We start from the raw sequence: 15,512 nt of genomic DNA on the forward strand, positions 1-15,512 counted from the left end.
ATCCACGTCAGATCTAACAAACCCATTGACTATGTATACACAGACACCAAAAAAAAAGCCACAGGTGTGGGAAATTCACCTTTAACTGCCATTTTTACCTTTGTGTGTATCACTTTGTGTGTCTGTATCAAGGCCAAACATTCAAGGGTATGTAAACTTTTGATCAGGGCCATTTGGGTGATTTCTGTTATCATGATGATTTAAAAAGAAGCCAAACAACTATGTGATAATAAATTACTTCATATGATCCCTTAAATTAAATATAAAGATAATATAAACATTTCACAATTTCTGCCAAGGTATGCAAACGTATGAGGACACCTGTTCTTAATACTTTTAAATACTTTTATATACATTTTCTGCCCTCTTCTATTTGCACTTCTGGTTATATGCTAACTGCATTTCCTGGTACTGTACTTTTTCAATGACAATAAAGTTGAATCTAATCTAATCTTCTTTTGGTAACCTACAGTATGATGGATGAAAGTAATCCCAAAACTTGCCCCTCTTCCCTACCATACGCACTTGGTCAGAGTTCCCTCTATTGTAATTTTCACATTTTCCTGATGAAATACTGAGGGTTACTTTCAGAGGGTTGAGATCAGCAACTCATGAACTTTGGGATATTTGTCTTAAATGATGCAATCAATGTTCTGATTTTAAATAAATAAAATGAAGAAATAAAACTTGATCACAATTATTTTTTTGTTTTGTATGTGTCACATCTGGAAATCAAACAAACAGATGTCAAATTAGGCATGCCATAATTTGTATTGAATTGCCCAAGCTAAAACTAACATTGTTCATCTCACAATTTACATACTGAAAATGTTTGCAAACAATATCCAGTCTGTATATTGGGTCACATTACTTGCTCTTAAAGTAGTACTGATAAAGGCAGCTTATGACTTCAACATTATGTGACAGCAGACAGTATCCTAATATCAGATACAGTTACAATACATTACAATTCCAGACACCGAACCACCTTATTTTGTCAAGATTGATGTAGAACAACCTTCTTGGGGACAAACAGTGTATTTCTTTTTAGAAATTATGCTGGTGACTAAATTATCCTGCGAGAGTTTATTATGTGCCTCACAATGGTGTAGCATATTTGTTAGCCATTGGAATATTTTCGGGTATGATTATGAGCTGATGTAAAAATGAATAATGCCTCTCACTCTGAACCATGGTCAAGGGATACAAATTAATGAAATAAGTTGGTGATGAGGTGGATAAGGAAGATAGCTGATCAAGAAATTCATACTCTGTGGTGTATAAAAGCCCTGTTTTCTTAATTTGATTAGCTGTAAGCACTTCCTGTGTCTCCGACTTATGGCACTTCTCTTTTATGTTGACAGAAAGCTGATTTGGCAGTGGCTCCCCTGGCCATCACCTACGTGAGGGAGAAGGTCATCGACTTTTCCAAGCCTTTCATGACGCTGGGGATAAGTATACTCTACCGCAAGCCCAATGGAACCAACCCTGGCGTCTTCTCCTTTCTCAACCCCCTCTCGCCCGATATCTGGATGTATATTCTGCTGGCTTACTTGGGTGTCAGTTGTGTGCTGTTTGTCATAGCCAGGTAACATGTCGGTCTCAGTAATCACTGCTAATTATTTCACATAGTAGTGTGTATGCTAACACCTTGAGTAATTTATCATGCCCCATTTGACACACAAGATAATATTTCTTTATTATGTTAAGATATTGGACAATATCAGTATTGTACAGCACAACAGAAACTCAGAACAGAGTTTTTTTCTACCCACCCAATGTTTCAGAGGACACCAGCGTTCTAGACAGCCCCTTCAAAAAAAATTATTAACATTTACTAAAATCTTTAATGTTTCAACAAACTTTGAAGAAGGTTCAGTGGATATAAACAGTCTACACACCCCTGTTAAAATGCCAGGTTTTTGTGATGTAAAAGCATGAGACAAAGATAAATCATGTCAGAACTTTTTCCACTTTCAATGTGACCTATAATATGAACAATTCAATTGAAAACAAACTGAAATCTTCAAGGGGGAGTAATGAAACTTACAATAACCTGGTTGCATAAGTGTGCACACCCTCTTATAACTGGAGATGTGGCTGTGTTCAGAACTTTCAAATTCATGTTAAATAGAAGTCATTACACTCCTGCCATCATTTAAAGTGACTCTCATTAATCACAAATAAAGTTCAGCTGTTATAGTAGCATTTTCCTGACATTTTCTTAGTTGCATCTCAGAGCAAAAGACATGGTCCACAGAGAGCTTCCAAAGCATCAGAGGGTTCTCATTGTTGAAAGATATCAGTCAGGAGAAGGCTACAAAATTTCCAAAGCATTAGATATACCACGGAACACAGTGAAGACAGTCATCATCAAGTGGAGAAAATATGGCACAACAGAGACATTATATATGTGCTTTGGGCCTGCCTGCCAGCCAGCCTGTCCTGCATCTCTAGAGAATTGGACGTCCCTCCAAAATTTATGAAAAGACAAGAAGAAAACTGGTCAGGGAGGCATCCAAGAGGCCTACAGCAACATTAAAGGAACTGCAGGAATTTCTGGCAAGTACTGGCTGTGTGCTACATGTGACAACAATCTCCCATATTCTTTATATGAATGGGCTATGGGGTAGGATGGCAAGACGGAAGCCTTTTCTTACAATGAAAAACATCCAAGCCCAGCTGAAGTTTGCAAAAACAAACATAAAGTCCCCCAAAATCACGTGGGAAAATGTGGTATGATCTGATTAAAAGGTATGTTTGGCGCAAAACCAATCACCCAAAGAACACCATACACACAGTGAAGCATGGTGGTGGCAGCATCATGCTTTGGGGCTGTTTTTCTAAAGCTGGAACCAGGGCCTTAGTCAGGAATTATGAACAGTTCCAAATACCAGGCAATTTTCACACAAAACCTTCAGGCGTCCGTTAGAAAGCTGAAGACGAAGTTCACCTTTCAGCATGACAATGACCCAAAGCACATATCCAAATCCACAAAAGCATAGCTTCACCAGAAGAAGATTAACGTTTTGGAATGGCGCAACCAGAGCCCAGACCTGAATCCAATTGAACATCTGTGGGGTGATCTGAAGAAGGCTGTGCACAGGAGATGTCCTCGCAATCTGACATATTTGGAGCACTTTTGCAAAGAAGAGAGCCATGCTAATAGACTCCTACCCAAAAAGAGTGCTGTAATAAAATCAAAAGGTGCTTCAACAAAGTATTAGTTTAAGGGTGTGCACACTTATGCAACCAGGTTATTGTGAGTTTTTTATAATTTATTAATTTCCCCCCTCAAATATTTCAGTTTGTTTTTCAATGGAATTGTTCACGTTATAGGTCACATTAAAGGTGGAAAAAGGTCTGACATGATTTATCTTTGTCTCATTCTTTTACATCACAAGAACCTGGCATTTTAACAGGGGTGTGTATACTTTTTATATCCACTGTACATGGATAAAATATGTGAGGAAAGTAGATTTTTCTCATACAAAGTTTCTTATGTTGTGTGAATATGAGCCTTCTCTTCCCATTAGAACAGAGGAAGCGCTGAGTGCTCCTTATCGCCAGGCTGCTCTAGAGATGCAGGACAGGCTGGCTGGCAGGCAGGCGGCTGCTGTTTACTAATTCCTTGGCTGTCTCTCTGCCTCCACACATCACTGCCGTTCACTGGCCCACCACTGCTATCTGCTGCTCAGAAGATAATGCACACAAATACAAACCTTACCAGTAGAGAAGTTAAATCAGCCGTTTCAGGACTGCGCTGTGTGGTACGTGTGTGTGTGGGATGTGTATGGTGAGTTGGTGCCTATGTGTAGGCATTTGTCTGGGTGTGATTGGTATGTGGGCGTATATGTCTTTGTCCTCCTCGGTGTGAATGGTTGCTGACCCCTTTTTTCCCTATTTTTCCTAGTGTCTCAAAGTCCATTCTGTCTTTTCTTATCAGTTTTTTTTCTTCACCTTGCCTCATACCAGGTCATAGAATCAACATAGGAATAATATTTTCTCAGTAAGACCATGTCAGTTAATGATAAGAACTACGGAGGTTGCTGAATATTTTTTTTTAAGTTAGAGGTTAATTACTTGTTTGTATGTTAGACCACTATGTGTTCAGTATGAACATAAATTGGTGCAATTACGTCTGCTATCAAAATATATCCAGTGCTATTGGTCCTTAACCTCTTTAAAGACTCGCTATTACATTTCTGCTAAACATTTTCCTATTATGTTAGTCCTTAACATAATCCATTTGTTGTTTTAAATGTCTTGTGATGGACAACACTTACAGTTAAGTTTAACTTAGGGTTAAGGTTAGACAAGACAGTTCTGCTTTTGGGTTGGAATTAAGTTGCGGTTAAGGTTTGGCATCACAGTACTGAGGTTGGGGTTGGGATGTGTTAAAGTTCGGAGGTTAAGTGTAAGGATAAGGAAAAAAAAGAAATGCCAGTTTTAACAACACAATAACCCAAAAAAAAAGATCTTGCCTCTTGTTGGAATCAAACTCGCAACTATTGGATTGAAAGTTGGTTGTGTTATTGCCCTTCCACCAACCCAACCACAATGTCCTAGCCAACAACCACTCTATTTAACTATGAATATAATTAACTGCCCCTAGCAGCTAGGTGCTAATGATGAAAGGCACTTCTCATATGCTGACACTGAATGTAATCACAAGTCATTAAGTATCAATAGAACTGGGATATAGTGATATTGAACATAATAGAACCGCTGATATGTTCATACTGAATGTTCATACTTTTGCGTTTTCCAAAATAGTTACATATGCACGTAACTCCAGATAAAATGACGTCTGTGAGATCCAGCACATGAGAATTATCTGATTGGTTGGTTATCAACACCTGACACTATGGATATGTTGAGTCAGTCAGCAGAGCTCTTATAATTGTCTAATTCCAAAATGGCATCTGATTTCCTTATATAAAGCACTACTTAGTATAACACTTATATGCTGCCATTAAGGACAGGACAGGATATGGCCACCACTGTACTAGAAGCTAAAAAAAATGTCACAATGTTAACATTTTAACATTATATTAGGTTATTGAATCCTAAATTACCTTTTCACATATTAGTAGTACCAATGGTAGTACTCTTCAGTTTCAGGCATACTTATATTTTCAACTTGATCTTATATTGAAGCTCTGTAATTCGATTGAAATTAAGAATTTGGAGGGCATAATGCCATCAATGTTATGCTTTCATGCAGGTGCTAGCTGTATCTTTACTTTTCTTTGGCTCAGTTCTCTGGTACAGCAAAGAAGGGGAATGTATCACTCACTTGATATGTTGGCTCTCGTCTGACTATGGCCTATGTTTGAGGCACGGTGGAGGAAAAGAGATAGAAAAGTGACTGTTAACTCTAAAACTTTTGGGATAGTTCAACATCTTTGAAGTGTACTCCCAACAGTTTTACGGTTAATGCACATGTATTTTCCAATGTTACTGGCAATATGATCACACCAGAGAATAAAAAGCTGCAACTGTCATCTAAGTTGGTTCAGAATATGCACCAATCTTTCAAAATGATCGCAATAAGTAATTGTTGTTGGGTAAGTGTAAAATATCCCTTTCACTCTGTTTTGTTGCTCCTCTTTTAGACACCTGTAGGCATGCTAGGCCTCCAGGTGCATGTATTAGACAACAGTACAGTGTAGCGGCACATACCTCAGTAATTCTCTGGAAAGGTAACAAAAAAGCGTTACATTTATTTGTGTACACATTTTATCTATGTATGCTTTTTGTTTTGTCTGTGTGTGCTGATGCATGAGGGGGTGTATGTGAGAAAAACAGATTGTGTGAGTGTAAATGCTGGTTTAGGCTACCCTTAGGCGAAATTATATACATGCAATATTTAAAACCACTTTACATCTTCAGAGGAAAACCCCCATATTTACTTTATTTAGATGTTTCAGAAATCTTTCCAATGTCAGGGATTGTATCTGTTAATTGTTTTTTCCCTATAATATTTTCACCACACTGTTCCTTACTCCTTTGTTAAGCAGGTGATAAAATGGAATCTGAAAACAGGGTCTATCTTACCACATCCCACCACCTCCACACCATATCTGTGCATTCTCGCCCTACAGTTTTGGGGAATCACATTTCTTTCCTTTCAAAGCATTAAAACATGCTAAGGAGCGAATGAGCTCCCTTATTGTCCACCATTTATTTAAATGTATGCAGGACTCTGCAATTATGTTCATTATCTTATAATGTTATTATGATGTTGTTTTACATGCTTTTGGATATAAGAGGGGGGTTCGGGTCCTTCAAATGTTGATTAATTTAAAAAAGTAAGTAAATCACTTAATTGAACAAGTATGTTTCAGAGTAGAAAGCAGCAGATTACCCCACTAAATCATGATTTTGAAAATGCCAGCAAAAAGAGGTAGCATAGTTTTTTCTTCTTCATTTAACCGTGTTACAAAACCATTGTCACAAAATCATTGATCAAATGGAGTCCAAACATAACCATATGATCAAATACATCCGGAATATTACTTTTTCTGTAACATCACATGTTGGTGTGAAACAGTGAGGTCTTGTTGCAGGGTAGAATAAGACTACCACATATTATATTTTGTTATTGTTCAACATACCACAGCCTACAATATGCAGACTAACATGATCTGCTTCATTACATGCAGCATGGTTACAACATGTTCATAAATCATGCACTTCTCATGATTTGTTCTATACTTGTAGGGGCAACACATTTAATGAAATGTATATCAGACTCCACAGCATTTCTCCTCCAGTATTACCATAATTAGACAAAATATGTTAGCTTAAAAGACTTATGCAAAGCAATTTGTTTTATCTAAATGCCGCACCAGAAAGAGATATTTTATAATTCTCCAAATAAATACAAACAGCAGCATTGGGTCTAGCTTCTTTGATTGCTTTCAAGGTTGGTATGTAGACACAGAGAAATGTCTTTTTTGAAGCTTTTCAAAATAGACAGGCTTAACAGACCAATTCTTATGCTGTTGATTGTTTGGAAGCAATGTCTCTTCTCCTGCCATTTAAAATAGGCAAGACTGGACCAGCAACAGCCCTTTTCGAGCTTTCTTACAGTGTGGATTTATCTTCCATGATATTGGTGTTATCAGGCGTATCATCTGTTGAGTTTTCAGCAGGATGACCCTGGACCCTATAAAGAGATAAAAGCCATTGTTTCTGCTTCGCTGCAGGATTCCCTTCCTGCTTTTCTGCCTTCCACCCGCCCGCCTGGCTGCGGTTATCTCTATCTCTCTCTCCTCTCAGCAGTGACCTTGCTCAAAGTTTCTCCCTTTGCGGCTCTGATGACCTGAGATAGCGTAAGGGCTGTGTAATTAGATCAAACTGACAGTTAGCTGAACAGGATGGGGCCAGCAGAATGGCCAGGCAGCGCTACCTTGAGTGGCTGGTTAAGCTCCTGCTAGTGTTTCACCTCGTACAATGGCAGGATTGATTTAGTATACCCACCATAGGTAGGTAATACCCTGCCTCTCTTTACCATTATTTTACCAGTGAAGTATGCTAAGAACACATTCTTATTTACAGCAACAACCTGGGAGTAATTAGGGTTAACTGTTTTGGACAGGACAACTGTTTTGGACTTTATTGTTATCAAACCTTATTGTTTACTGGTCCAATGCTTTCAACTAGGCTACCCCAGACATATTCAAACCTCTCCTTATGGACCCCTATGCATGGACAGGCTGGGGGCCCCTCAGAAGAGGGTTGGATGCGTTTGGGCTACCCTGCTGCCCACTGATGAAAAATGACAACGTTGTTAGTTCCTGAATAATCATTTAACTAAAAATCATTGTTTGTTTATGTTTTTGATCCCATTTTTGCTTTGCTTGGTGAACAACCCTTTTAATGTTCTCTGTCTTTTCGCATTGTTTGGGACATGGTCACAAACAATCCTTTTAACATACAGTGAAGTTAAATTGCCATTTTGTTGTTGCTCCTGTTGCTCTAAGCTATTTTAGACATACATTTATGACAAATTAAAGTTATTTTTGTAATGATTCAAGAGCATACCAACACAAAAACAGAGTAAACCAGCAACATGAAATACAAAATGCTTAAAAAGTCAATAATTATTTATTCTTTTAAAAGTAATGTCATTGATTAATTATTTAAAAAAAGTATCTAGCTGAACAGTATATCCCATAACATTTCTTCACTTTGCTGATAGTGGATCAGGACCATCTCACATCAAACTTCAGGGGACTTGGACAAAACCTCAGCTGGGACATCCAAGGTAAAGGAGACTAGTAGAAACTACACAGAACCTCCATGGTCCCCTGAAGAATCCTAAAAACATCCAGACATGGTCCTGACATGGTCCTACTGATTTCATGGCAGCTTACCGGGAAAGAGAATTCCCTTGGGACATCATAAAATGTCTTTAAGACTGATATAAGGAATGTTTTGACAACATCCTAAAAGGGTCTTGATGTGATCCTCAGCCTTGGAACAGGGAACTATTAAGAGAGAAAGGACCATCATGTAACATCACCTTGATCATTAATTGGTTAAACCTTTTTTGGGATAGGCCATGCCACCTGGCAATGTTCATAGTAACTCAGTTTAGCATTGAAAATGGACAGGCATGGACATGGTTCAAATTGAATTGGTGAACAAATAATTTAAGACCCAGGAATGTGATAAAGCAAGTAATGGTGAGATCTAGGAGACATTCAGAGATCTTGGTGCTAGACTAAAGGAAAGGGAGTAAGTACTATCCACAGGCCAATAGTCAATGACAACTTGCATGTTCTCACCCTGTCATATTATTAATCCTGTAATATGTTTTACAGTTTTTCTCAGTCGCTTGGGTACATTTCTCAGATCACAACTGAAATTCACTGAAGTTCAACCTCCACTTCCTATAGTCACTTGTGCACATCATAAATGCAATTTCTTATTCTTTTGAAAGATAATCCAATGCTTTGGTATATTCATGCACTTAATTATGTACAATTGTCTACTTTTTCCTACATTATCAATTGCTTTTGTCATGTTGATCAAAATGTATACTGGTTCACTGTTGAAGAGTCTTCCCTCCCAAAACATCTAGGCATTACTTCATTGCATAAGTCACTAAACGCAAATTGGTTGAACCAGTGGTCATAATCTGTCAATCATATTTTCTATACTCAGACACATACTCAGGTGACCCTCCTAGCTGCCATGGATGCAGCATGTGAGGACATCGTAACAGATGCCTACAGAGGCTGGATAAGACACTGTAAGAGATTATTTCCATGCTGCATTCCAAGGGAAGATATATGTTGTGATGTAGATGAGAATCTGTGGCCCGACAGACCAGGACGTCAGGAGGTGTAGAAAGACTGCATTGTAATTCCCCATACAATGCTGCATGTACAGTTCGGCCTGAGGGGTGTTTCCTATGTTGAACGTTCACATTTTATTTATTTTTTCCTTTTTGCTGTAAAATAGTCTTGTCTTTTTCTTTTCTGTATCACAATGACATTGTACTCTAATATGTTGACAGACCAACAGAAAAAGCATTGATGTGAATCTTGTCCAATCGGTTGGAATCAATATCCCACGTACAGTCATGTATAACTTTCTCCTGTTGACATTGTGCAGCCTTGAGCATTTCCAATCATTGTCATCAAAACCAAAGGCATAGTTAACATCAGAAAATTCTTACATACAGAGTACACTGTTACAGTGGTGAGAACAAGTATTTGATACACTGCCGATTTTGCAGGTTTTCCCACTTACAAAGCATGTTGAAGTCTGTAATTTTTATCAGATTTTCTATTGTGTTGAATTTTCTATTTTCTATTGTGTTCAGGTCTGGAGACTGGCTAGGCCACTCCAGGACCTTGAGATGCTTCTTACGGAGCTACTCCTTAGTTGCCCTGGCTGTGTGTTTTGGGTCGTTGTCATGCTGGAAGGCCCAGCCACGACCCATCTTCAATGCTCTTACTGGGGGAAGGTGGTTGTTGGCCAAGATCTGACAATACATGGCCCCATCCATCCTCCCCTCAATAAGGTGCAGTCGTCCTGTCTCCTTTGCAGAAAGGCATCCCCAAAGAATGATGTTTCCACCTCCATGCTTCATGGTTGGGATGGTGTTCTTGGGGTTGTACTCATCCTTCTTGTTCTTCCAAACTCTTCACAGAAGAGAACAGGTTCATACTGAGACAGACATGAAAGGGTTTGGAGATGCCGTGTTGAATGTTATGCTGCCTGCAACATCATCCAGCATGACTGGTTTGGCCTGGGGAGGCTTATCCTTGGAGGGTCGCACAGACCTCCACATGCTAGCAACAGTACCCTGACTGCTGTTAAGTACCGGGAAGAAATCCTCAGACCCATCGTCAGACCTTATGCTGGTGCAGTGGGTCCTGGATTTCTCCTGGTGCACAACAATGCCCGGCCTCATGTGCCCAGAGGGTGTAGGCAGTTTCTGTATGATGACGGCATTGATGCCATTGACTGGCCCTCACTTTCTCCAGACCTGAATCCAATTGAGCACCTCTGGGACATTATGTATCGTTGCAACCAACACCACCAAGTAGTGTAACAGACTGTCCAGGAGCTCACTGATGCCCTGATCCAGGTCTGGGAGGAGATCCCCCAGGACACTATGCGCTGTCTTTTCAGTAGCATGCCCAGACGATGTCGGGAGTGGATACTGGCACGTGGGGTCCATACACACTACTGAGTCACATTATGAGTTACTATGATGAAATTCATGAAAATTGAAACAGCCTATGATTTCAAACATTTACTTTTATTTTCAGTGTAAGTTTGAATCCAGCCCTAAATTGGTTGGTGACTTTGGTTTCCATTGACTGTTTCTACGTCATTTTGTTCTGAATGAATTACACAATTTATGCTAAAGATTTTGATATTATTATTAGCGCTTTTCTCAAATTACGGAGAATACGGCCGATAGTAGAACCTCAGATTCAGGAAGAACAGTGTGGTTTTCGTCCAGGCCGTGGAACACTGGACCAGCTCTATACCCTCTACGGGGTGTTGGAGGGTTCATAGGAGTTTGCCCAACCAATCCACATGTGTTTTGTGGATTTGGAGAAGGCATTCGACTGTGTCCCTCGCGGCATCCTGTGGAGAGTGCTTCGGGAATATTGGGTCCTGGGTCCTTTGCTAAAGGCTGTCAGGTCCCTGTAGGACCGAAGCAGGAGCTTGGTACGCATTGCCGGCAGTAAGTCAGACTTGTTCCCAGTGCATGTTGGACTCCGGCAGGGCTGCCCTTTGTCGCCAGTTCTGTTCGTAATTTTTATGGACAGAATTTCTAGGTGCAGCCAGGGGCCGGAGGGTGTCAGGTTTGGGGACCACACGATTTCGTCTCTGCTCTTTGCGGATGATGTTGTCGTGTTGGCCCCTTCAAACCAGGACCTTCAGCATGCACTGGGACGGTTTGCAGCCGAGTGTGAAGCGGTGGGGATGAAAATCAGTACCTCCAAATCCGAGGCCATGGTCCTCAGTCGGAAAAGGGTGGCTTGCCCACTTCAGGTTGGTGGAGAGTGCCTGCCTCAAGTGGAGGAGTTTAAGTATCTAGGGGTCTTGTTCACGAGTGAGGGAAGGATGGAACGGGAGATTGACAGACGGATCGGTGCAGCTTCTGCAGTAATGCGGTTGATGTATCGGTCTGTCGTGGTGAAGAAAGAGCTGAGCCGCAAGGCAAAGCTCTCGATTTACCAGTCAATCTACGTTCCGACTCTCACCTATGTTCATGAGCTTTGGGTGTTCCGGTCCCGTCCCACCGGGAGGAGACCCCGGGGAAGACCTAGGACACGCTGGAGGGACTATGTCTCCCGGTTATCCTGGGAACTCCTCGGTGTTCCCCCGGAAGAGCTGGAGGAAGTGTCTGGGGAGAGGGAAGTCTGGGCATCCCTGCTTAGACTGCTGCCCCCACGACCCGGCCCCGGATAAGCGGAAGATGATGGATGGATTTTCTCAAATTACTTTAAGATCTCATCGATTCAATTATGGATTACATAAGAGAACTACACCTGTCCACCTTTGAAAGTGCCTACAGTGAGCAGTGGGTGAATATCTCCTGGTCCGTTGAGTCACGTTTTCTTTTACATCACGTGGACGACCATGTATGTGCACGCCGTTTAGCCTAACTGGTGATGACACCATGATGCACTTTTGGAAGATGAAAGCCGGTGGAGGGAGTGTGAGGCTCTGGGCAATGTTCTGCTGGTTTCGGGCATTCATGTGAAGTGCCACCTACCTAAACATTGTTGCAGGCCAGGTACAACCCTTCATGGCAATGGTATTCCCTGATGGCAGTGGCCTCTTTCACTGCACACAATGTTCAGGAATGGTTTAAGGAACAAGATGAACAGTTCAAGGTTCAATCAGTTCAATCTGATTGAGAATCTGTGGGATGTGCTGAATTAACAAGTCCAAGAATCTGTGGGATGTGCTGGACCAACAAGTCCAAGAATCTGTGGGATGTGCTGGACCAACAAGACCAACAAGCATTTCCCCCTCGCAACATACAGGACTCAAGGGATCTGCTGCTAATGTCTTGGTGCCAGATTCCACAGGATGCCTTGGCGGGTCAGTGCTGTTTTGGCGCTTATTTATCTAGTTGTCTGTTTTCTTTTTAATTTAAACAAATCAAAACATGTCTGCTTCCAATTTGGAACATTTTGAACTGAACTGTATTGAAATGTACTGTAAACATAGAAAAAACGAACAGAAAAACCTCCTCACTGCACCTAGAGCACATGCAAGTGAATGCACGTTGTCTACGTTGCTAACATTTGTGTTACTTTGATCTGAAAACTGCGTTGCATAGGAGAAGCCCTCATAATGTTGGTTAATGTTCCGTTGGCTTCTTTTGCATGAAGCATGTCTAAAGCTTTATATGACGGTTTTGGAAGGAAAAAACCAACCGTTGCCTGAATTGTACCCCACTTAGCATGAATATGCTCTCACTCAATTATTGATTGCTGCGACTTGCTTGCTTGTCGAGATGTTTGCCCTTCATTCCGTTTTTCATTTAAACTACATTTCACTGGTGTTACTAGCATAAAACATTATTTGTTTGTGTCCTTAATGACAACAGTCAAAATTATGATGTTATCTAAATTTTCCATATAAAAGATTATGTTAGGTCATGGGGGGGCATTCGTAATGTGTGCAATTTTCTGTTAGGCTATTTGTTTGTAGTATATTAGTCTATAAATATATCTCTTGCGATGGGCATTATTGCAAGGGGCATTGCCTGTAGTTCATTGAAAACCACATTGACAACTATAACAACAGTCCGCTTTTTGATAATTACCTTGCTTCTGTCAATTGTGAGATTTACAACTGACTCAACGAAATGCATACATGATGTGATACATTGAAATGAACAGCATTACAAAATGAATATAAGCTACGGATCCTTGGTTGCTAAAATGTTTGTGTAGTAGGCAGGCAAAGAGCAAAATAATTAACTGGCTTGTGGCGATGGGGTTCTAGCCTTGTTTTTCTGCAATTGCACACTGACTCCCGCCAATTGGTAACCATTCATGTTATTTTCTTCAAGTAAATTTTGCGTTTTTACCCTACTGGAGTTTTTTCTGTTGAAGCAAATTTCTAATATAGAGAAAGTATGACATGTAACCTAATTTTGTAAAAATGTAAGTATTGTACACTGCATGCATTTTTAATGATCATCATTAGCGCTGTGTAAACCCTTTACTCATGCCTGGATGAATCATTGTCCAGATGACTGCTAAGTTCCCTGTATTGAAGTTATACAAATAATAACATGCTAGGCTATAGCTAATATTTTCATCGTTAGTCATTTTAATAAGAAAACTAGACAGCCTTGTAAAATTTAATGTAAAATGTCTGTAAAATGTTTCCTGCAAACTTTGTATGTCTCGTTGGTGATGTTGCTCCATTAATTCTCCCACAATACGACTCGGGTGAGGCAGAGCGGGTGGAATTTAATTTCAGACCAAAAACCCTGGCAGCAGGCAAGCAGCGTGTTCAAGATGTGATCAGGCAGAAGTTGATCCAAATAAAGGAAATTCAGAAGTTCAAATTGATTTATCAAAAGCACCAAATAACACAGTGTCATTCTGCTTAGACTGCTGCCCCCATGACCCGGCCCCGGATAAGCGGAAGATGATGGATGGATTTTCTCAAATTACTTTAAGATCTCATCGATTCAATTATGGATTACATAAGAGAACTACACCTGTCCACCTTTGAAAGTGCCTACAGTGAGCAGTGGGTGAATATCTCCTGGTCCGTTGAGTCACGTTTCTTTTACATCACGTGGACGACCATGTATGTGCACGCCGTTTAGCCTAACTGGTGATGACACCATGATGCACTTTTGGAAGATGAAAGCCGGTGGAGGGAGTGTGAGGCTCTGGGCAATGTTCTGCTGGTTTCGGGCATTCATGTGAAGTGCCACCTACCTAAACATTGTTGCAGGCCAGGTACAACCCTTCATGGCAATGGTATTCCCTGATGGCAGTGGCCTCTTTCACTGCACACAATGTTCAGGAATGGTTTAAGGAACAAGATGAACAGTTCAAGGTTCAATCAGTTCAATCTGATTGAGAATCTGTGGGATGTGCTGAATTAACAAGTCCAAGAATCTGTGGGATGTGCTGGACCAACAAGTCCAAGAATCTGTGGGATGTGCTGGACCAACAAGACCAACAAGCATTTCCCCCTCGCAACATACAGGACTCAAGGGATCTGCTGCTAATGTCTTGGTGCCAGATTCCACAGGATGCCTTGGCGGGTCAGTGCTGTTTTGGCGCTTATTTATCTAGTTGTCTGTTTTCTTTTTAATTTAAACAAATCAAAACATGTCTGCTTCCAATTTGGAACATTTTGAACTGAACTGTATTGAAATGTACTGTAAACATAGAAAAAACGAACAGAAAAACCTCCTCACTGCACCTAGAGCACATGCAAGTGAATGCACGTTGTCTACGTTGCTAACATTTGTGTTACTTTGATCTGAAAACTGCGTTGCATAGGAGAAGCCCTCATAATGTTGGTTAATGTTCCGTTGGCTTCTTTTGCATGAAGCATGTCTAAAGCTTTATATGACGGTTTTGGAAGGAAAAAACCAACCGTTGCCTGAATTGTACCCCACTTAGCATGAATATGCTCTCACTCAATTATTGATTGCTGCGACTTGCTTGCTTGTCGAGATGTTTGCCCTTCATTCCGTTTTTCATTTAAACTACATTTCACTGATGTTACTAGCATAAAACATTATTTGTTTGTGTCCTTAATGACAACAGTCAAAATTATGATGTTATCTAAATTTTCCATATAAAAGATTATGTTAGGTCATGGGGGGGCATTCGTAATGTGTGCAATTTTCTGTTAGGCTATTTGTTTGTAGTATATTAGTCTATAAATATATCTCTTGCGATGGGCATTATTGCAAGGGGCATTGCCTGTAGTTCATTGAAAACCACATTGACAACTATAACAACAGTCCGCTTTTTGAT

The 15,512-nt window shown here is 40.4% G+C and overlaps 1 protein-coding gene across 3 annotated transcripts in view; it reads left to right on the plus strand.

Annotated features, from left to right (window-relative positions):
- Positions 1-15,512, plus strand: part of grik2 (glutamate receptor, ionotropic, kainate 2) — a 330,777-nt gene that overhangs the window by 230,927 nt on the left and 84,338 nt on the right. For all 3 annotated transcript variants that reach the window (XM_013139315.4, XM_020041428.2, XM_020041429.2), the window contains exon 12: positions 1,365-1,588. In XM_013139315.4, the coding sequence (XP_012994769.2) occupies positions 1,365-1,588 (224 nt within the window). The remainder of the gene's footprint in view (positions 1-1,364; positions 1,589-15,512) is intronic.

The sequence above is a fragment of the Esox lucius genome, chromosome 20 (genome assembly GCF_011004845.1).
Source record: "Esox lucius isolate fEsoLuc1 chromosome 20, fEsoLuc1.pri, whole genome shotgun sequence".
Classification (NCBI taxonomy): domain Eukaryota; kingdom Metazoa; phylum Chordata; class Actinopteri; order Esociformes; family Esocidae; genus Esox; species Esox lucius.